General features: G+C 41.6%; 1 protein-coding gene across 5 annotated transcripts in view; it reads left to right on the top strand.

Annotated features, from left to right (window-relative positions):
• The window catches only part of SORCS1 (sortilin related VPS10 domain containing receptor 1), a 575,199-nt gene that overhangs the window by 368,044 nt on the left and 184,633 nt on the right, over positions 1-22,522 (top strand). For all 5 annotated transcript variants that reach the window (XM_070470144.1, XM_020883904.2, XM_020883901.2 and 2 more), the window contains exons 4-5: positions 4,541-4,699; positions 22,168-22,241. In XM_070470144.1, coding sequence (XP_070326245.1) covers positions 4,541-4,699; positions 22,168-22,241 — 233 coding nt within the window. The remainder of the gene's footprint in view (positions 1-4,540; positions 4,700-22,167; positions 22,242-22,522) is intronic.

Below are 22,522 nucleotides of genomic sequence, written 5' to 3'. Positions count from 1 at the left end.
CAGATCATATTTCAGAATGCAGAGGAGTAAGCATAGCAAAAGATCATTATTCAAAGTCATGGGAAGAGCCAAAGGCAGATAGAGAGCCAGTGTAAACTGGGAAAAACAGGGATCACTGACCACATTTAAGGAATGTGATTGATTATTTTTTGAAGAATAGTCACTAATTTGAAGTTACTATTTTGATAATATTTCCTAGTAGAATACCTTCTTGAGAAGATAGGACTTTATCTATAAATGACATCATTTACATCTAAAGATTGGCTCACACTTATTACTTACACTGTATCTTTTTTCCCAAATAGGTTAAACATTTTCTATTTAGATCTTACTTAAATTCTTTGTTTGCTTATTAACATATTTAATTTTCATAACCTACAAAATGACAGAACAAACTTGAACTCATTGGAAATATAATTACTGAAGGATTCTAATTTGAAGACTGAAATAATAAGATCCCACTAATCCAGTTAATGAAAAAGTTGGCTTAAAACTCAACATTCAGAAAACTAAGATCATGGCATCCAGTCCCATAACTTCATGGCAAATAGATGGAGAAACAATGGAAACAATGACAGACTTTATTTTTTTAGGCTCCCAAATCACTGCAGATGGTGACTGCAGCCATGAAATTAAAAGATGCTTGCTCCTTGGAAGAAAAGCTATGACCAATCTAGATAGCATTTTAAAAGCAGAGACATTGCTTTGCTAACAAAGGTCTGTCTAGTCAAAGCTATGGTTTTTCCAGTAGTCATGTATGGATGTGAGAGTTGGACTATAAAGAAAACTGAGCGGCAAAGAATTGATGCTTTTGAACTGTGGTGTTGGAGAAGATTCTTGAGAGTCCCTTGGCCTGCAAGGAGATCCGACCAGTCCATCCTAAAGGACATCAGTCCTGAATATTCATTGGAAGAATTCATGCTGAAGCTGAAACTCCAATACTTTGGCCACCTGATGCGAAGAACTGACCCATTGGAAAAGACCCTGATTCTGAGAAAGACTGAAGGTAGGAGGAGAAGGGCACACAGAGGATGAGATGGTAGGATGGCATCACCAACGCGATGGACGTGAGTTTGAGTAGGCTCCGGGAGTTGGTGATGGATAGGGAGGCCTGGCGTGCTGCAGTCCATGGGGTCAGAAAGAGTCGGACACGACTAAGCGACTGAACTGAACTGAACTGAATCCAGTTAATAGTTCATCAAGTGCTTTCTATGGTTCAACCACTGAATCAGTTGTAAGCTAATTGTGTTGAAGGTTGTGATTGAAATACGCTGTATACAGTGGTGTGTATTAATTAATGTGTGTGTATGCATTTGTAATTTTATTGTTGAAGTAGAAATGAATATAGGTAATAATATTAAATGAAAAGAAGGGAAACAATGAAAAATTAAATCCATGATGTGATATGTAACTGTGGATATAGTAGTAGTAGAAGGGAGCACAAACATCATTTAACTTGTTGAAGGGATAGGGTCCATGCATTTTTCATTTATTTTGAATTCTACTGGCAGTCTTACAAAGTTGTTTTTGCAATAAAAATGACTAAATAAAGATGGATCCAGACTGACCTGTTTGTTTTGAGTAAATTGAAGCAGAGATTTGAAAGAGGAACCACTGGAAAGTTTGTGTAGTCCAGATACATCTAAAATTCTCACAGAGGGATCTTCTGACATCTTCCATAATATCTGAAGTGTCAAATTCCAAAACAGAGGGTTTTATGTAAGAATGTATAGAAATCATGAGATTTTGACCTACATATTTTTCACACCCAGAAGAAAAAACACGGAAAACAGGAGTTTTATTTATTCAATATTAAATATCCATATGTTTCAAAATATTTGCATCATTTTACCTCTCCCATCCCATGTTACTTGGATACAGAATATCTCATACACATGACTCAGAGAATAAATGAGTACCAAAATATACTAAATAAATGATAAGCAAAAAGCAACTTGATATCAGTATATTCTGTAGGCCCAGGGTTTTTATTTTGATGAAGTAGTCTTCCAGGAGAAGCAGGCGGTGAGATCCACACTCGTGGGAAGAGTAAACATATTCTGGTTTACAGAGAAATAGAAAATCAGAGGGGGAAAATCACCTTGCCTGAGACAATAGATGCTCTATAAAATTGAACCTCTTCATATTATCATGGAAATTACTTGTTGGCAGTAGTGTAAAAAGGCTGTTATATATTATTGTTAATTGTGGTTGGAGACACAAAGCAATATGATCATTTGATGACTTATTTGTTATTTAGAAAATGACAGCTTTTATGTGCCAGTAAATAGGAAATCACCTGTAAATATTCTTGTGAATTTAGGAACCATCTGATCGTCCTTGCTTAATGCATACAATAGACTTTAATGATGGCACGGAAGTTTGTACTTAGCAGATTATCAGCTGGTTCCACACCAGCCATCCCTCTGTTTGGTGACTGCAAGACAGAGAAACCTATAACTTTGTCAGGATTTATGGTCCATGGACAGTGGCTTCCCTGGAACATAGGATGAGAGGCAATTAGTCTCGAGTTTCGTGTGTGCTCTCCAGCTTGTCCAGACAGGGGCTGACAGCCTTGGCGTTCCACTCATTCCACCACATCCCTTTCTCCTCTTCAAGAAGGGCAGGGAGAAAAACAGCAAGGAACCTGAAATCCATCCTTGATAACATAAACACATTCCGGCTGAGTGTGTCTAGTGTGCGGTCCTTGTGTGCCATTTGCCGTGACAGGACACGTCTTTGGAAGATGACACTAACTATCTTGAGGTTTTAATATGATTGTCTCCAATGCCTGAGAAAGCGCTCTGTGTTTGCCTGACACTCTGCTCTTTTATGACAGGGCTCTAGATTTTTCTTTTTTTTTCTTTCTCTCTGTCTCTCCTTTCCCTGGAGCTGCAGCATCCTCAGCTGGTAATCTTTAAACCCTGGGCTGCGGAGGTTTCTCTTCATTCGGCCACACATTAAGCACATCTTTCATGGCTCTCTGAACCAAACGCAGAGTGCCAATTAATAAGTTGATGGGGAAGAAGTCAGTGGGCAGCATTAAGGCCACCTGTCTGGAGGTGTTAGGTGCGCACTTTGACTGAGTGAAAGGCAACCTGCAGAGCCTGGAATGAGGTACTTTATCACATTCCTAGAGGCAGAAAATGAGAGAATAAAAAGCAGTTTACAGGGCAGCTCCTGCATCTTGCTCCCATTGTGGATTCTTCACACTGCTCTGTCCAAGGTTAACCCTCAAAAGGAGAAAATCGCAAGCCTTCAGAGCTGTGGCTTTTTACATGAATCTAGGGTATTCTCGTGTCTAAGGCTAGAGATGGAGAGGGCATTCAATGACTTTTTTCCATGAAACTTCCACTATATCTGTCCAAACTGTTCTGTGCATCTTTCTAAGTCTTTGTGACTGCTCTGAAAACTCTTTTCATCCATCCCTTTAACTCATGTTCATTAATTTGGTAAATATCTATTGAGTATATAATATATGCTGGACCTCATTCTAGCTGCTGGGAATATACCTATGGGGGATAAAAACAGAGAAATGTCAAGTATCACTATTCTCATGGAGTTTATCTTCTAAAGAAAGTATATAGACAACAAATAAACACTCAGAGAAGGCATTTGAATACACAGCCTTTGACTCAAGATTCAGAAAACCAGGCTAAAGGCTGGATGATGGTGGATATTGTTCATATGAATAGAAGTGTAAGGTAAGTGCAGAGAAAAAGAGAGCAAGCTGGGCAGTCAGGCAAGAAAAGGAAGATTTCTTAGAGGGAAAAGAGAGGGTGACTGGCCCTTAAGGAGAACCAGTGTCCTCCTTTCTGACGGAGTCCCACCAATGAAAAATTCTCCAAAGGAATGGTCACGTAGCCAGAGGTCTGGAATCTGGTGGTCTCACAGCTTTGAGAAGATAGGCACCAGTGAGATAACAGGATGCCCTTTGGGCAATTTGGTCACTCTCAAGGATCACTGTGGTTCATTCTTTGTTTGCGAGGTCGACATAATGAGCCATCTTGTCAGTGAGAACCCATGTGAAACCTATTAAGAAGGGCCTGTAACAGAGAAAAATCTAATGGACTCCAATCCTATGGCTATTGGTATTCCTTTCCACCTTTCTCACAAATACCTGTGACAAGTCTTGCTCTCTCATCCCTCCAAATGGAGACTAGACAGGGCTCAGTAGGAATGTGGGTTGAGGTCAGGAGAATAATAGAAAACATTTCAGATTAAGGAAATAACATTTAGGGGTGGGGTGTCAAGGAGCCCTATTGGAGGAAAGAAAACTCACTCCTCCATTTCTTCCCTCCCACCACCACCCCTCACCCCTCCAACCCCTGCTTTTAACTTGTCCTACCTCTTTCATTTCTTGATGAAAACATGTTCATGACCTTGGTCCATGGCAGGAGAGTGAACCTGACAGTTAAGGTCATTGTTTGGCCAATTGTTCTTCACCTGCTCCTTCTCCCTTTCTTGTCAAAAATTTAGCTCATCTTTAAGCTTTGTAAATTTACTTTTCTCTTGTTTTCTTTTCCATAATCTGCCACAGATTATGTTGCTCACAGACCCAGAGATTGAGAGCAGTTTACTGATCAGCTCGGACGAAGGGGCAACCTATCAAAAATACCGGCTGAACTTTTACATCCAGAGCTTACTTTTCCACCCCAAACAAGAGGACTGGATTCTGGCATACAGCCAAGACCAAAAGGTGAGTGTGATCACCTTGCTCGAGACAGTGGTGCATGGTTGTCCTAGGGAACAGCAACCACTTAGTCATCTCTGTATTTCTTCTCAGTGGTCAGGTTTGTTATGTGCAGGAGCTTGAACCCTGTGCCTCTGGAGCAAGGAGCAGGAATGTGGATCTCAGGCTGCTTGTCTGAGCTGTGTAGATGTCTGCAATAGCATGCAAAGGAAAAGCTAGACCATCAGGAAGATGTTGTGGAGAAGCAGTTCTTACCTGCAAGTTTCAGTCCGTCAACAGCCCCCGACCCCCATGGAATCTGAGACAGTTTTGTGTGTGTGAGATATAATCATTTTTTGCAAAGGACGCCCTAGGTTTTCTCAGAGCCTTAAAGGGCAGGATGGCTCTGAAAGAGTTAAGAGCAGTAGCTAGCAACTTGTTAAAATAGTGAGAGAAATGTACATAGATGACATTCAGAATCAGGTAATCCAGGACTTTTCTTCTCTTGGTGGTTAGGCTGAAGGATAAGTCTATTTTTTAAGAAGGCATTGATTGATGTTATGCAATTGTATGTTATAAGCATGTTATGTTTATTGTATGTTTACGTGTATATGCAAGTGCATGGCAATATGTATATGTATTTTATGGGATAAATAGTGTAAAATATATCATGTACTCTATACTGCAGATGGGCTTCTCTAGTGACTCAAATGTTAAAGAATCTACCTGCAATGCAGGAGACTCATGTTCAATCCCTAAGTCAGGAAGATCCCCTGGAGAAGGAATGGCTACCCACTCCGGTACTCTTGCTTTAGAATTCCATGGACAGAGAAGCCTAGCAGGCTACAGTTACAAAATACATATAGCCCCTGCTTTTAAGGAACTTACATTTTCAGGTAGACTATAAGGCTGGCAACAGCAAATACAATCAGATTAAAATTAGAAGAAACAAAATATACAGAGGCACATGTGAGAGAAAACCTTAAAAAAAGCCAAAAGGAACATAGCTAAAATATTGGAATATTTTTTGTGAAATGCATGGTTCAGTGAGGTCATTCTGAACATTCTCTTTAGAGGACTTGTAAGTTACAAAGGACATATATTTAAGGAAATACTGGACTTAGCTGAGTGAGGAGGGTGTTTGAGGATTTTATCCATCTGGACTGGTATAGACATGTGGGGGTTCTTCCTGATGAGACAGGAATGATACTAGCAACTTTTCAAGGTCTCTAACTGACATGAGCATTTTTTGAGGAGGCAAATTAAAATTCTTAGGATTGGAGTTTTATTCATGCTGCCCTTACTGCCAAATAAAATCACATTAGCCTAAAAATAGAAAAGATTTGCAATTAGTATTTTTTTCCTCTTGAGCAGCCTGGCTCCCCTTTCAGCGGAATGTACAATTTCATTCCTGGAGTCAAGCCACCGTGCATTTGGTCCAGGATGGTGCAGTTACCAGAGGCAAAGCTGAGCAGCTCAGAATACAGAGTATTAGACATTTAATCCACTGGGCTTTTGTATTGTATTTGACAGTTGGTTAATTTTCCCTTGATGCCAGAGGCATAGTGAGGGCCAGATTTACCTGGCTGAGTGAAAACTATGCATCTTTGCAGTTGTGTTGGAAGAAAAGGCCAAATATGTAACCCTTCATGTGCCAGCTCTTCAGACAGTAGCCCCATGACAGCAGTGGCAGAGTGAATTACCTTGGAGAATTTAGAGCATGTGGGAGTTATGGCCCCAACTCAGCCATGTATGGTACTTGGGGTCAGCCTTCTTTGCCTTAAAATGTGTTTGTGTGGGTAGGTATAATTGCAGGTGCACTTCCACTGAGGTTGAAAAAAGATTAGGCTCTGTTTTACGTGCTCCGTGTGGTGCACTGTTGGTATAAAACAGCTATATCAAGAAGTATTCAGTCAACCTAGGGAAAGAAAATAAACACACATGAGTTTAGTAGTCTAAGAGGTTCTAACAAAGCAGATAGAGCCTTTATCCACACATAGTAGATACCCAATCAGGATGAGTTCGATGGATTCTATGAAACTGGCAGCCCAAAGTATAGGAGATGAAGATCTTATGATTTCACCTGGACTTTAATGAATATGTCATATTTCATTTTGGGGGGAGGCACACTTTACACAAGAGGAATGTCATAAACAATTAATGTAAGTTTGTATAGTTAGAAAACTCATGTTAACAGGATCGTGAATATGTTGATTTGGCTGAAACTGAAATTTTAGAAAGTTAATTATTCATGTACTCCTAGACCCACTCTTATTTTATTTGAACTGTTTAGACTGTTAGGAAAAATAATTTTTGTTTTTCTAATTAGGAGCCTTTTGAACATTTTGGTCAGTGGATTTATGTGTTCAGAGCTATAGATTACAAAAATTAACCTGGCAGTAGTATTATGATGAACTGTGGCACTATGAGGTCAAAACCAAGAAGACCAGTTAGGGTAATATCATAGAATTCTTGGTCTGGACCAGACTGAATGAATTCTGTCCTTTTACAGGTAGAGGAAGCCTTAACAATCTTTGTTCTGTATGTAGCTGACAAACCAAAAATCTGAGAAGATTTTTCCCCAAAGGGGAAAACACTCATTAGTATCACATGTCTAAGTTAGGCAACTGGAATCTGAGTAGAGTTCCACTAAATGGATGGTGATGTCTGGAGATATCACCAAAGGGATAGAAGCCAGCCTATCTGCTAAGCTCTGTTTCTCTAGAGGAGAATGAAGGAGAGATGATCCTGGGAACAAAGAATTATGAGAAACCCACTAACAGAAGTAGGGGTTGGGTAAGGGCTCCATATGTCAGGATTTGAATCACAGAATGAGGAGTGGTCCATTAGCAATGAGGGGCTTGGGGTGCAGTCATCCGGTGAGCCACTAGCTGGTGGAGTTGGCCTAAAGTCAAGTGGAGAAGATGTGTGGCCACTCCAGTGGGCCGGTGATATGGAAATAATAGCTGTCAGTCATCCACAAGTTGCAGAGCTTTTAGCCCTGATGAGAGGCAGCAGTAGGCCCCAGTGAGGGTCCCATGCCGGTGTTGGCAGGTGAGTGACTTAGGAAACAGGAGCGTTCATTCTTCCATGTAAGTATTGCTCATCAATGTGTCTGACCGTCACTGCTGCTACAGAGCTCTCGGCGAAGATGGTGGCCTAAGTGCTGGGCTTCACTCTGCCGAGTGCTACTTCCCATCAGTCTGTGGTGAAATACTGTGGGTTAGAAAGCACGGAGGTGGCGGCTCCATCAGAGCTGCCCCGCGCACAGACCTCCTCGCCTCTCCTCCGTCGTTGGCTGTCGGTCTCTTGAAGCATGCTTCCTCTTTTGAATACGCAGCCACCTTTACTTTTCCCTTATTTCCCTGCCATAGCTTTCTCTCTCCTTCTGTGAATGAGGCTTTGAGGGCCCCAAGGACACAGTCTGGAACTCTGGCTCACAGGAAAGAGTCCATATGGGCCGCGGCGCTCTGCCCTGACTGCGTCTCATCTTGAGTGTCTGGACTCTCAGCGGAGGCTTTTTGATGTGAGCATTTTAAGGGACTTGAGAGAGTTTGGTTGAACAGATTGTCCTTTCTGGCCCAAGATAGAGTTTTACTGGCCATCAATTCCATAGGAAGCCAGATTTAAAAAAAAAAAGAGAAGAAAAGCTTTTAATCAGAGAGAAATGTGTATAGCCAAATGTCCTTGAAATCCATAAAACCAGGATATTTTGATATTTTGCCTTTTTTCTTATTTTTTCTTAGATAAAGAAATCTACCTGTGATTTTCAACATCTAGGTGGTTGCCAAGAGGTAAAAGTTTTCTTGAATGAGCTTGTGACTCTCCAGCCACCACTAGAATAATTGAAGAGAAAAGGCTTGAGACCCACTGAAGCTCTAAAAGAAGCAACCTGCCTTATAAAAAGCCCTGTTGGGGGACTTCCGTGGTCTAGACACAGGCGATAGTCTCCTTGGCCTCTGAATGTGAGGCTGTGCATTTGGAAAGCCCTGAGATTTTCAGAAAAATAAGTGGTACAGACATTATGGAAAGTTTGTGCCAAATAGGCCAAGGTAACCCCGTCACATACAGTCACACCCTTTCGGCTTCTTACAAACCAGCAGTGAATCACTGTGGATGCCGTGAAGAGTTCTGTGGTGTTTATTCCAGGAGCACCAACCATCTCACGCTCCTTTATTTATTTGTTATTTCTGTAATTAAGCAGGAGGCAAACCAAACATTCTGCTCATTGCTTTTGTGACTTTGCATTTGGAAACCGAGCAGCCGGGAGAACAAAGATACAGAGCTTCCCCTTCCTTCCATGTGTCCCCACCCCTTCTTGCCTCAGTGCAGGAAACCACCCAAGCAAGGCTTAGCAGCAGGCCGAGTCTGCCAGATTACATCTTTATTTTAATTTGGCAATAAACTAGTGTACAAACTGTGCTATAAAACATTGCCTCCAACAGCATCTCTCAGTCTGTCTTAAACACCTCACTAAACATGATGTGTTGGGAAACATTGGAAATGAGAGAAAACAAAACGCAGATGTGACTGAAAGGAAAGAAAAAATAGAAATTTGTAAGAAGAGGCATCTAAATCAGTTCTGCTGACCATCCTGGGGTGCTGGGCTCGAGGCTTCTCTGTTAGGGGTTGCACCGAGAAGTGATTTGTACAGGGGAGGGTCCACAGTGTTGTGAAATCAATGTGAACACTCCCCGGGCTCAGACTGCCTGGTTGCTGGGGAGGAGAGACCCTCTTGCTTGGCTTATTCAGACTGGCAAGGCCCTTTCCTTGGGCAGCTTTGCAAACCTAACTGCTGCCCCAACCACGAGCAGAAGGGACCACTTTTCTCCCATCCTCTGTAGCCAGCTTCTTCTCCCCACCCTGTGGATGCCACGTCCTTTTAAGCCACAAACTCAGTTCCTACACAGACAAGCAAGAATCTGAACAGAGCAGCTGGGTTTGGGCTGTGGGAGACTGGGGAGCAGGTCTGCATTCAGGACAGTGGGTGGATCGAGGTAGAGGGTCTTGGTCAGCTTCAGCCTACTGTTCTTGCCACCAAGAATGACTCATCCGATGTCATCAGACTTTTCAGAGTTTTTTGAGAGAAGTAATTCTGTTTTGTTTGAAATGTGATATTTTTAAATGTTTGTAACTAACCCAAAAACTTAAAGCAGAAAATTGTGCAGGGCAAGTCAACCTCATCTTCTGCCTTGTATTATCCCCAAATCACTTTTCTTTTCTTTTCTTTTTTGTTTTTTTCTTATTTCTCCTTCTTTCTCATCGTCTTTGTTTTCCTCTTGTTCGTGGATCTTCCTGTCAATTTTATTTCAGGAGGTGTTCAGTTGTTTTGTGAATTTAAAAAAAATGCATCCAAATGAGTGATCAGTTCTGTGGAGGGATGACAAGAACTTTAGGACAGTTTGGTGGATCACTCTTCATTTAATGGCAGGTCTAGAATATTCATGAGTTTCTATGGTCTCACTTGTTCCAAAGTCCTATGAGTCAACAGTCCAAGTAATACCATGTGGGAGCTTTCAGGATCTCTGATCTCCTCTATATTACAAACTATCAAAGTTTATGAGATAAATGAGAAATCTTCAGGCTTGCACAATGGCCTCACCATCAGGATTTCGGTAAATATGTGTAGGATATACAAAAGACACAGCTTTTATGGGGGAGAATGTGTTTTGATCAGGAAACCCTTTTCTCAAATAATTGAAACCCTGAATATTAACAGCGATGTTTCTCTATATAAATGAAGACTGAATTTGAGTTAAAATCATATATTGATAGAAAAGGAAAATTATACTGCAAGTATGTTTGAGGGCATACAATAGAATTTTAGTAACTTGCATAATAGTACATTTTTAAAAGAACTGCTTTTAGTTATATGAGTCCAGAAATTTTATTTAAACAGTTTTATATCTATTTCTTAAAAAACAAACAAAAAACAACACTTTCTTTTATTTCTTTTAATCCTTTCTACTTTTCCTGACTGGGTGCTAACAGAAGGCCATTGCTTATCACAACTGCTTTGAATGCCAAGGATTCCCTGGGAAATAATGACTGCTCAACAAGGGAAGAGATGTCAGCAGTTTCCAAACCTCAGTCCTATTAGTTTCTCACCAGTGATAGACAACATAGCAAGTGAGGCAGGAACATCAGCTCTCTACTCTGTCAGGCCCTGCGAATGGCTGTGTGACCTTCAGCAAGTCACTTAACTTTTAGAGTTTCTCCAACTGTGAAATCGAAGTAATAACAGTACCTGGCTCACAGGACTGTTTGAAGATGCTGAGATAAGGTATGTAAAACACTCAACACAGAGTCTGGCACATGGTTATTCAAAGACCAGGGGAGGGAGCCACCTGGTGTGGCATAACTAGATACAGACATAAGGCTGCCTTAGTGGTAATCCAGAATTGTCTTCCCCACATATGAGAAGTTATAGATACTTTAGTCAATGTTGACTATACTCTTAGTCACTAAAAGGTACCATTGAACCAGAATGAATGGAGCAAGCAAGAGCCAATATCTGGTCCTAAGAAAATATTATCAATGATAATAGCAGTACACCATTAAATATTAAAGTATTTGCCTTCACAGCAACTCTATTTGTTTTTGAATATACCTAGCAGCCCGTTCATGTCAAAAGGGCAAGATTGAAATAAAATATAAATAGATCTTTCAAATTCAGCCCCTGGGGGATATTCAAATGATTTCTGCACAAGCACAAACACTTAGGAGACTGACACCTACCTAAAGCCATCACGTTTCCCAAGGCGCTACATTAAGTAAAAAGGCACTCAGTTATTTATAAGAAATATGTACAGTGCTATATACCATGCTGCTTTGGCAAGATTTCCATGTGCTTGGAATTTCCCAATGTCAGAGCTGATTTCTAATCTCATGAATATGTTAATAATTTAAGTATCTAAGTACAAAACTGGCAATTAGACTGGAAACCAGGGAGCTTGCTAAATGTCAACCCCAATGCTTGTTTATAAAACAAATTCTCAAGCTGAAATGTCATCCTATGCAAACACAGAAGGCCTGTGTTCACCTTAGCTAACTTGTTTAACCAGGTTGTATCATTATTTTTCAGTTGCTACATAAAGCAGATTGATCTATCTATTCCCAAGTTTGAATAAATGGGCTGTGAGAATTAGGAGAAATGGACATTTTAAAATGAGTGATTAGGACTAAGGTTTGGAGAGACAGAATTATGCTCTTTGGTAGCTATTTGAACTTAATTTATTTCAAATAAATTACATTTTTGCCTGTGTGTTGTAACTCCAGTACTCTTGCCTAGGAAATCTCATGGACGGAGAAGCCTAGTGTCCATGGGGTCGCAAAGAGTCGGACACGACTGAGCGACTTCACTTCACTTCACATTGTAACTAGCTTTTTTGATCTGTTCTAACCACCACTTGTCTAAATGGATTAAGATGCCTCTTAAATCCAGGCATCCGTCCGGGGAACTTTGAAAGACCTTTGACATCCTAGGAAGAGCATGGACCTCTTTCTTAAACCTGTCTCTCAGAGTGGCCCTTTAGAAATCCAGTAAAACTGACATTTTCCTGTATTCTTCCTTTTCAAGAGTGGTTGTAACCAACAGTGTTGCCACAGACGGGAGTGGTTTGAGGAGAAGGAAGTCTTGGCCTTATAAATAGACACATTTTGTGAATTTATGACTCTGAATTTCATATTAAAAAAAAATTCAATGTTACCTTGTCCAACTTCCTCTCTTCAGCATAAGAGGATATTGTAAGTACAAATTATAAATGGCACACTCAGTGGTCTAAGAGACCCAGAGGCCTAGCCAGGATCTCATAGCTGGCAAGATGAAGAGAAACCAGAAGTCAGAAACCAGCCTCCTGAAATGACCAGATCCTGTACTATAAAATAGTATCAGATGAAAAGTCACAAATTCAAATCGGCAAGGCTCTCACTTACCTGACTTGCTTAATTTCAGTGCCTTCCTGGCTCATCTCGCTGCAGGCATGATGAGAAAATGTCCCAGAATAAGCCTTGTAGTCCAAAGTCAGATGGCCTCAGCTACTCCAGGAACAGCCAAGCTAAGCAATATCCAACCTCAGAGGCAAGGGGCATGGAAGTGTTATCTAGGATCCTTCCTTGCTTCCTGAAAGTCAGGAAGAAAATAGCAATCACACCTGCTTCTCCTTGCCATTCGTTGTTTCTTCAGGGTCTGTGGGCAGTTCAGGCTGGAGGCAAAGATCAGCAGGAAGAGGAAAGGGTAAGAGCTAGCACTGACCTTTACTCCATAGTAAGCCCTCTGCCAGGCTTTTTGCATTGATTCCTCAACTTCTTTCTTACATGAAACATTGACTTTATCTTTATGCCTATTTAATATTTGGGGAATCTGAGGTTCCAAAAGGTTAAGAAAATTCCCTAGGGTGGTTGATAGAGCCAGGAGTCTAGTCCAGGTTTGATTTTCTTCATACTCTGTCCTCACTGCACCAAACACTGCCTCCCTAGAAAAACCACTGTGATATTTTCTTTTCTTTAATTGCCTTTTTTTTTTCAACTTTGTTTAACCATCTTCCACATGTCCAACCTACTGTGAGACCTGTTCCCTCTGACAGATGTTGTGGTGTGCATTTCAGGAGCTAAGTTTCACAGCAGAGGGAAAACTGCTGTTTGAAGATCACGCAACAGAGGAAGGGAGAGGAAGAAGGGAATTGTCCCTGGCTGATTCCCAGCGGCCAGCATTCCCTTGTGACTCAGCAGGCCAGCTTGTGCCACAAGCACTGTGACCCCTGCTCACCTCCTCCAACCTTGCACCCACCAGCTCTGGTCCCAGGGGTCTGTGTGTAAAACTCCCCCTTGCCCAGCAAAATGACTAGAGCTTTCAGAAGTGACTCCTTCTGTAAATTGGTACAGCCACTGTGGAAAACAGTATGGAGATTCCTTTAAAAATTGAAAATAGAACTACCATATGATCCAGCAATCCCACTCCTGGGCATTTATCCAGAAAAGACTCTCAAAAAGATACACATGCTTCATGGGGCTTCTCTGGTGGCTCAGCGGTAAAGAATCTGCCTGCTAATGCATGAGACCCAGGTTCAGTCCCTGATCTGGGGAGATCCTGCATGCCACGGAGCAGCTAAGCCTGCATGCCTCAGCTGTTGGGCCTGTGCTCTGGGGCCTGGGAACCACAGCTACTGAGACCACGTGCCGCAACTGCTGAAGCCCACGTGCCCGAGAGCCTATGCTCCGTAAGAAAAGCCACCACAATGAGACGTTTATGTACCACACCTAGAGCGTAGCCCGTGCAGCCTGAAGGCCAAGCACAGTCAAAAATCAACAAGCAGAATTGCTTTGAAGAAGATACATACACCCTGATGTTCATAGCACTTTTTGCAACAGTCAAGACATGGAAGCAATCGAAGTGTCCCTTGACAAATGAATAGATAAGGTATGTGACACACACACACACAAATACACATGCACAGATACAATCACTCAACCATTAAAAAAAGGCTGAAATAATGCCATTTGCAGCTACACGGATGGACCTAGAGATTATCATATGAAGTAAAGTAAGTCTGGAAGACAAAGACAAATATCGTATATAACTTATATGTGGAATCTGAAAATATGACACAGATGAACTTATTTTCAAAAGAGAAACAGACTCACAGACATAAAAAAACAAACATGGTTACCAAAGGGGAGAGGGGAGTGAAGGAAACATAAAATAGGAGTTTGAGATTAACAGATACCCACTACTGTGTATATAAAATTGATAAACTTCTATTATATATTATAGGGAACTATATTAAACATCTTGTTATAACCTATAGTGGAAAGAATATGTAAAAAGAATGTATTTATGAATAAAACTGAACCACTTTGCTGTACACCAAATACTAGCACAACCTGGTAAATCAATTGTACTTCAATAAAAAAATTAAAAACTGGAATGAAATAGATAAAAATAAATCAGTAGTCCTTGGAATGATTAAATATTTAGATATTCTAGAAAAGTATCTAAAGCCCATCATTCAAATTTAAGACAAAATTTATAGTTGCCTGTGTATGTATAGCCCAGGGAGTCATAGACATTATCTTGCAGTAACCTATAATAGAAAAGAGTCTGAAATAGAAAACACACACAAACTCATGTACGTGTGTGTGTATATAAGCTATACTTAAATGAAGTGACCCTCTCTTATGCTCAGTCCTGGTCAGATTTTTCTTTTTAAAATTTTGTTTACTGTTATTATTGTCGGTACTTTTCTTCCCTTTCCGCCTTCCCACATCCAGGGGCCCTGGCTCATCCAGGCACCCATCTCTTCCCTGCTCTGCTCAGCCACTTGCTAACTGCTCTGCCCGCTCGGTCCCATCTCCACATGGCTGATGGATCTATCTTACGGAAGCACACTTCCAAAATGTTCCAAGCAACAAGTTTTTCCTCCTGCTTATTTTTATCTCTCAAAACTTGCTAAGTTTCATCATCTATGCATTTAAATAATGGTACAATTATGTGGCTCTTGAGAGCTATTCATTTTTTCCTGTCAGTGGCTAGATATGGGGGATTTGTGATATAGATGCTTAGCATCTAATTACTTTATTTATTCTCTATTTCTGCATCTATGTTATAGAACCTTTAAGGCTAAGGTTCCATTTGAAAATTTCCCTAAGTACCTCTAGATCTGGGAGCACAGAAAGTAGCCACAAATTGAACCGGTCCACTGTCACCTCTTGACTCTTTGCTGCCCAGCCCACTCAAGTTCCATATGTCTAATCCCCCAATCCTGCCAAACTGGACTGTGGGGCATGTGACAGACTTCATTGCCCGCTGGGGGATGGCCAGTGACAGGTCTGATAAATCCAACCTCAGGAGAAATCGATGGAGCTGGTGACATGTCATCATTCCTGCTCACTCTTCATCAGCAAAGCTTTGGGGGCCCTTGTTTTTTGACCTCGTTGTCCGTTGAGTCCAGTCTCCATTAGCTCCCCACAAGTTTTGGTTGGATTGCCTCCACCCACCCTGATCCCAGGCTGTGTTTATGGCCTGTGCTCCCACTTCACTTTTTTTTTTTAACCCACCCCCGCCAAGCTGGGTCTCTCACGGTTGACAAAAGAAGAACAAGGATACTGCTCTAACTTTTTCTGCTCTGTTTATTTACTCAGATTGACCTGCTTGTCCTGGAACACTCTTTCCTCATATTGTTGTCCTAAGAGATTTTAACTGTATGCCCAGTCCCACCTTGAGAACTTGGGCAGACTTTCTGCTTTTAATGTCTTACCTAAGCCACCATAGCGATCTGGACAAAATATAACACATTGCTACATATCATGTATGATAGATGCTGAGAAGTTAGCCTTTCCTTTGAGGAACTTGCATCTCTTGGAGGTGGGGGAGCTGGTGTGGGATGGTCATCATGGTTCTGTATGTATTCCTGTCCCCCCTGGCCAAGGAGAAGACTTGTGTCAGAAGTGGGTGAAGTTTGAGGTCCGTCATGATGTGATTCCCCACTAAGAGTGAGTTCTGGCCTCTTTTGCTGTGCAACCAGAGGATCAGAGCTCATCTCCGAAGACCATGGACTTCTCTGGATTGCTTCTCTTTCTTCCTGTGGAGGCTAGTGGAGGAGGAAGCTTGATATTTGCAATGCCCCAGGGCTGGCACTAGAAATTGATTGAAAGTCCTAAAGGCCCCATCTCTTTTCTTGTTAAAAAGAGTGCAGTAACAGCAGTGAGAGCTGGAGAGTCATGAGGTGACTGAGTACTTTGTACCCAGGCCATCCCCAGGGTGATATTAGGATGAGGCAGATCAAATAGAACTGGCAGGGTTTTCTGTCAGCCTTTTCAGGAAGGACAATTTGCAAGCCTCCTGTCTCTGAAACTATTAAGGGCAGAGAGGGGAGGGAGCAGGCAACCTTGAAGAGAGCCAACCGCAGGAAGTGTTACTCCAACCTGAAAGCCTGTGGAGGAGACCCAGGACCTGCCTCCTGATGAGAAGGTCGCCATGGGGACCTTTATGGTGAAAGCATCCAAACCCATCAAAGACTGAAAGTCTTCCCTGGTGGCTCAGATGGTAAAGAATCTGCTTGCGATGCAGGAGACCTGGGTTCAATCCCTGGGACAAGAAGATCCCCTGGAGAAGGAAATGGCAACCTGCTCCAGTATTCTTGTCTGGAGAATCCCCATGGACAGAGGAGCTTGGCGGGCTATAGTCCATGGGGTCACAAAGAGTCGGACTTGACTGAGCAGCTTTCACTTTCAAAGACTGAAACATGCTATCACTCTTACCTTTTGCCAAATGGTGTCCTTGCACTGATTTCCTAGCTGCAAAAGAACATTCCTAATAGGTCCCTGTCTTAATGCTATAAAATGAGGGGCTGCGTTGATCTGATTTAGAACAATTGAGAAGACTTTCCAGGGACAGCAATGCTTGCAAGCTTTTGCATCACCACAAGAAGTTGAATTTCTATTAAAAAAAGATACTAAAAAAAAAAAAAAAAGATGCTATTCTGCTCGCAATTCAACCAAAATGTGAATGGTAAGAAGATGGAAAATGAAAGTTGGAAGGAGCTGCTCTCATACCCCACTTCTTCCAGCCCTTCTTATTTTGCTGTCAGTTAAGAATCCTGAGCATAGTTGGTGGATCTCACTCTTGCCAACCCCCAAGCTGTTTGTCCCCCTGTGGCTTCCCTCTTTATTCTCCATTGGAGCCTTTGCCCCTCAGCCAACTTGCAGCTCTCCAGGATGGCACCAGAGAGGATTGTACAGTTGGTTGAAAGCTGGTAATAAAACCAACCCTTGAAATTGCTTCCTTTGCAATTAATTACGTTTTTATCTGCACTTTTCATATGGCAGACAAAGACAGATGGCAAGAAAACAAGCCAATGTGATAGTTATCAAGTTATCAAAAAAATAAAAAGAAGGAAAGAAGGACTGACTAACTCTTCAGGGGAGGAACATGGCAGGAAGAAGTGTTGAAAGCCCCCACACTAGGGTAATATCAGAGTGGAGAGTTGGACCTTGAGCTGCTAATACATTTTGAGCTTATATGAGCAATGAGTTTGTGCTCATTAACTTACATTTACTGAGATGGGGAGGCAGTCTCAGACAATTTAGAGTGATTCTAAGCTGGGAGAATCATCTGCCTTGCATTCTTTTGTTAACCAGAATCTTTCCCCTCTTCCTTTCTAAAATGTCTACTCCTTCAATTTTTTCACTAATATTTTGTACCAGGATTAGTAAAAAAAAAAAAAAAAAAAAACAAGAAACAAAAAATGCACAACAGATCTAAACCCTTCCAAGCAGGTATCTGGGGAGGTCATGATAGAGGATTAGTAGATGAGCACTGCTCTCCTAAAACTAGTTCAGATATTCTTTTCTGCCCCCCTGATCATTCACCCTCTCTCTTTCTCTAGGTTTGGCACTGCTGGAGAAAGCTGTGCATGCTTTCTCTGATGTGACAGATAGTAATAATAGTTCTCAGTTCTGTGTTCTGACAGTCAAAAGAAACCTTGGAGCTGGAGAGAGACAGGAAGGGAAATAAATCTTATTTAGATGCTGCCACCGCTATGAATTTTATTAAAGGACATTGACTCATCCTACACAGAAAGCCTTCTACTGGTGGCTGAGATAGTCACTGGGTGAAAAAAAAAAAGGCTTGGGTAGCACTCTCTATTTTGAGGAGGAAAACTTTGCTGTCAGACTCTGCAGGTTTAATGAACACATTAACTTGGATGGCTATGAGTTATTTTCTCCTTTTCTTGGTGTGACATCAGGCTGGACAATTAAATTTTTAGAGAGGAAAGGTTTGAAGTAGCAGGTGGAGTATACAGAGCAGTTCTGTGTAGGGGTTAATATATAAGACCCTGCCTTCAAGTCCTTGGGAATTTCAAATGTGCTGATATTTATAGTTTTGTTTGTTGGTTTTAGGTACAGGCCTCTAGCTATGGATCCATGGAAGTAAAACATCTTCCTCTGCTAAATTACCTTTGTCTATTCTTTGGGAAACCTGAGTGTTTTACTAGGTAGATCCATCACTAGGGAATTTGCATGATGTAAAGTCAATACTTTATTTTTCCCCATTGGTCATCTACTATGTACAAGGCACTGTGTAAATACAAAAAGATGGAATTCCAGACACATAAAAACTTTGTGATCTCATCAGAGAAGGAAGGGATGATCTCAGATATTTTAGAGTGAGTTTAGATAGGTAGGGATTTCTGTCTTGCATTATAAAAGGCTCTCCTGAAACACTACTAAGAAAGTTAAATATATGGACTATAGTCTGATAGCATTTCTTGTACCATAGTTCTTTGGAAATGAGTCTACTAGGAAATCTCAGTGTGTAGGAGAGGGTTCATAGAAAAGATGTCCTCTGAGCTGGACCTAAAAAGAAGACTGGCATTGTGGTAGGCAAGCCTTGAAGCCACCTCTGCCAGAGTGGGTAGCACCAGGGCAGGCATGACAGGGGGCATGTGCCCAGGTGTGAAGGCAAGTCCACTGGCATGAGAGGGTACCTTCTGAGATAGGAAACTATAAGAAATGTCACTGAACTGAATAAGAGAGGCTTGGTTTATTGGACTGTTTGATGTACCCACTGCTTGAGGGGCCTCTAGATGCTCACAAATAACAAAGCATCTCCTTGAAGAGGATAAAAACAAATATCATGGGACATGCCTGACTGGTCCACAGGTTCTGCATCTAAGCCTAGAGGGATCAATTTAAAAAGACATAGAGGAAAACACACACACAAACACACACGTAAATGCTGGCACCCAGCAATTCCTCACTGAGATGAATTCTATGTGAAGACAGAGATAGCAATCCCTTGGTATAGCTGCAGGAGAGCTCAGAATTTATATATGATTTTCAGAATATATGTGAGTCTAGCCTTCACACAGAATTATTATTATTTCAAACCACCCTGATTCTCTTAGATTTGCATAAATCTTTGTATATAAATATAGATACTAACGTACATTTATAAATTGCTATAGGCATACACAGTGGCATGATTTCTGTTCCCTTTGAACTCATAGAAAGCAGTGCAGCTCTGGGTTTTAAGTTTCAAAAAAAAGATGGTGCAAGAAGGGAGGAAGCCGCAGATACTCAGGATCAAATGATTACTGTTCTGATCCAAGTTTGAATATTAAAACGCAAGTGTTCAGGACATAGTGGGAAGCCGGACATGCACCCTCTGTCTGCTTGGCATCTGAATTAAGAGGGAGGATGTTGTCGTGTCTTCTGTTACCTCTATGAGGGGAACTGTCTCCCCTTTTCTCCTCAGCACTCTTAAAATGAATCAAGCATGAAATGTACCCAGGAAGCCTCCCCCAACCCAAGCATTGCAGGGCAGGGAAAAATAATAAAACTTGAAAGGAAAAGTCACAGATTCTTCCTGGCTGAATGCCCAAATACTGTGTAGCTGGGGCCAAGTGAGCTGCTTGCTTTGGTAGCCAAATACTTCAGCCTCTTTTTTGACTTCAGGATGTGTTTTGATCCAGTGTACACAGTGTCGTAGCAGGCTCTTCCAAGGGTCAGTAAATCCTCACTTGAGCTGACTTACTTCTTGGACATGCCTGGTACATCTGCAGCCGTGGTGAGTCACTTGGTGAGTCATTTGACCCTCCACTGAGCGCTGGGGCTGGAGAGGGTGGACAATCATGGTTCTCAGTACGCACTGACTCACCATCCATTCACTGTGGGATCTGGCACGCGCAGTGGTGGGTGACTGGGATGTGAGTGGGTTACAGACCAGGCACACAGCAGAACAGAGAGGTTCCAAAATGATATTTTCAAATCAGCTGGTCAAACATCCATGGGAACTGGAATGTCTCGAGCAATAGGAATCTCCGGGCTGCCATCAGAGGACACTTCTATCAGCAAAAACAAACAAACAAACAAACAAAAAAAAAGCACACACCCACAAATAAAGGTGCCTGTAAAACCATCCCGGGGATGGTACTGTGAAAATTACTGGAGAGGAGCAGGAGTGGGGGTCAGCCAGCAATGAAGAACAGGATATAAGAGAAGAAAGACGTTTGGAGGGGAAGGAGCATGTGGAGGGTTAGACCCTGTCTCATGAGCAGTGTTTCTTTGTGGTTGCCCTTGAGGAGCATTGTAGCAGTGGAGCAAATGGACTTGAAATCTCCCCAGCTGTATAACCATTGGTAAAATGGCCACAATAGCTTTATATATCACTGGGAGGGATGGTGTGTGGATTAAATGAAGGAATGCATGAGGAGCACTTGAATTATAGTAAGAGCTTAGTCCATGTGGGCTGCTGTTAGAGCCTGAAGTTCCTCTACTCTCTGTTTAAAAAGCCATCACAGGCTGCTTCTGCCGGCAGGACCGGATTTTCTTCTCCCTAACTTGCCATTCAAAGCCTTTTCAAGTTGCCCTCACATTTTCATCTAAATTTTAGATTCAGTTCAGTTCAGTCACTCATTTGTGTCCGACTCTTTGCAGCTTCATGGACTGCAGCACACTAGACTTCCCTGTCCCTCATCAACTCTGAGAGTTTGCTCAAACTCATGTCCATCGAGTCAGTGATGCCATCCAACCATCTCATCCTCTGTCGTCATCTTCTCTTCCTGCCTTCAATTTCCCCAGCATCAGAGTCTTTTCCAATGAGTCAGTTCTTCACATCAGGTCACCAAAGTATTGGAGCTTCAGCTTCAGCATCAGTCCTTCCAATGAGTATTCAAGACTGATTTCCTTTAAGATGGACTGGTTTGATCTCCTTGCAGTCCAAGGAACTCTGAAGAGTCTTCTCCAACACCACAGTTCAAAAGCATCAATTCTTTGGTGCTCAGCTTTCTTTATAGTCCAACTCTCACATCCATACATGACTACTAGAAAAACCACACCTTTGACTACATGTACCTTTGATAAGCCACATTTATTCATATACCATCCCTGAATTTCTCACCTGTCACCCATGCTATTCCCTTTGTGAGTACTGATTGTCTGCTTGTCCTATCTTTGTCAATTTGAATTCTGTCATTCATTCACATCCATGGTGAATCACCATACATCTCAGAAACATCCCTAATTGATTTCTGAATCCTCTTCCTTTGAATTCCTTTATCTGGTGGTTGCATGCATTGCTCATTATTTTTTGTCAGATTTGGGTTATATTATTGGCTTTCTGAAAACCAAGTCTAGATTTTGGACTTCTTTGTATTCAGACACCAATCTGCATATTCCAGGGCCAGTGGTACAGCTTACCAGGCAGAATGGGATATGAATCCCAAAATATTTTAATATTTAGTGGACATGTGATTTCCAATCCCTTAATCTTCGTGAGCTTCAGTTTGCTCAACTATAAAGTGGAGATATCAATGTCTTGCAGGATCTACATGGAGAATAGAGATGATACATGGGGCACTCATCTGGCATAGGAAGGGTGACTAATAAATGGAAGATGTTATTATTATTATCATTATCATTAACCCAGTGAATCATGTTTTATGCATTCAGTGTACCATGACATCCTGGTGCTGAATATTTTGTCTTCTCTACAGTTATACAGCTCTGCTGAATTTGGGAGAAGGTGGCAACTTATCCAGGAAGCGGTTGTACCAAACAGATTCTACTGGTAAGTCTCACTCTGTTTACTAGCATTTTGAGATATCACCTGGAAAAAATGAGCATTGGTATCTTCCCACCCAGAGCTCTCACATGAAGTCTGTTCTGTTTGGGATATACACACATTCCATAGGGCAGGAGGTGATATTGGAGTGGTAAACCTGGTAAGGGAATGTTAAAGGAGTATCATAAATTATTTTTTTAAAATGAGATTAATGACAGCAAGAGCTATGCAAATGTTTTGTTTTATTTTGATGAAACTTTGAGACAGACACTTAAAAACATTTTAAT

Source organism: Odocoileus virginianus, chromosome 7 (genome assembly GCF_023699985.2).
Source record: "Odocoileus virginianus isolate 20LAN1187 ecotype Illinois chromosome 7, Ovbor_1.2, whole genome shotgun sequence".
In the NCBI taxonomy this organism is placed as follows: Eukaryota; Metazoa; Chordata; class Mammalia; order Artiodactyla; family Cervidae; genus Odocoileus; species Odocoileus virginianus.
This window is presented reverse-complemented; position numbering and strand designations above follow the sequence as displayed.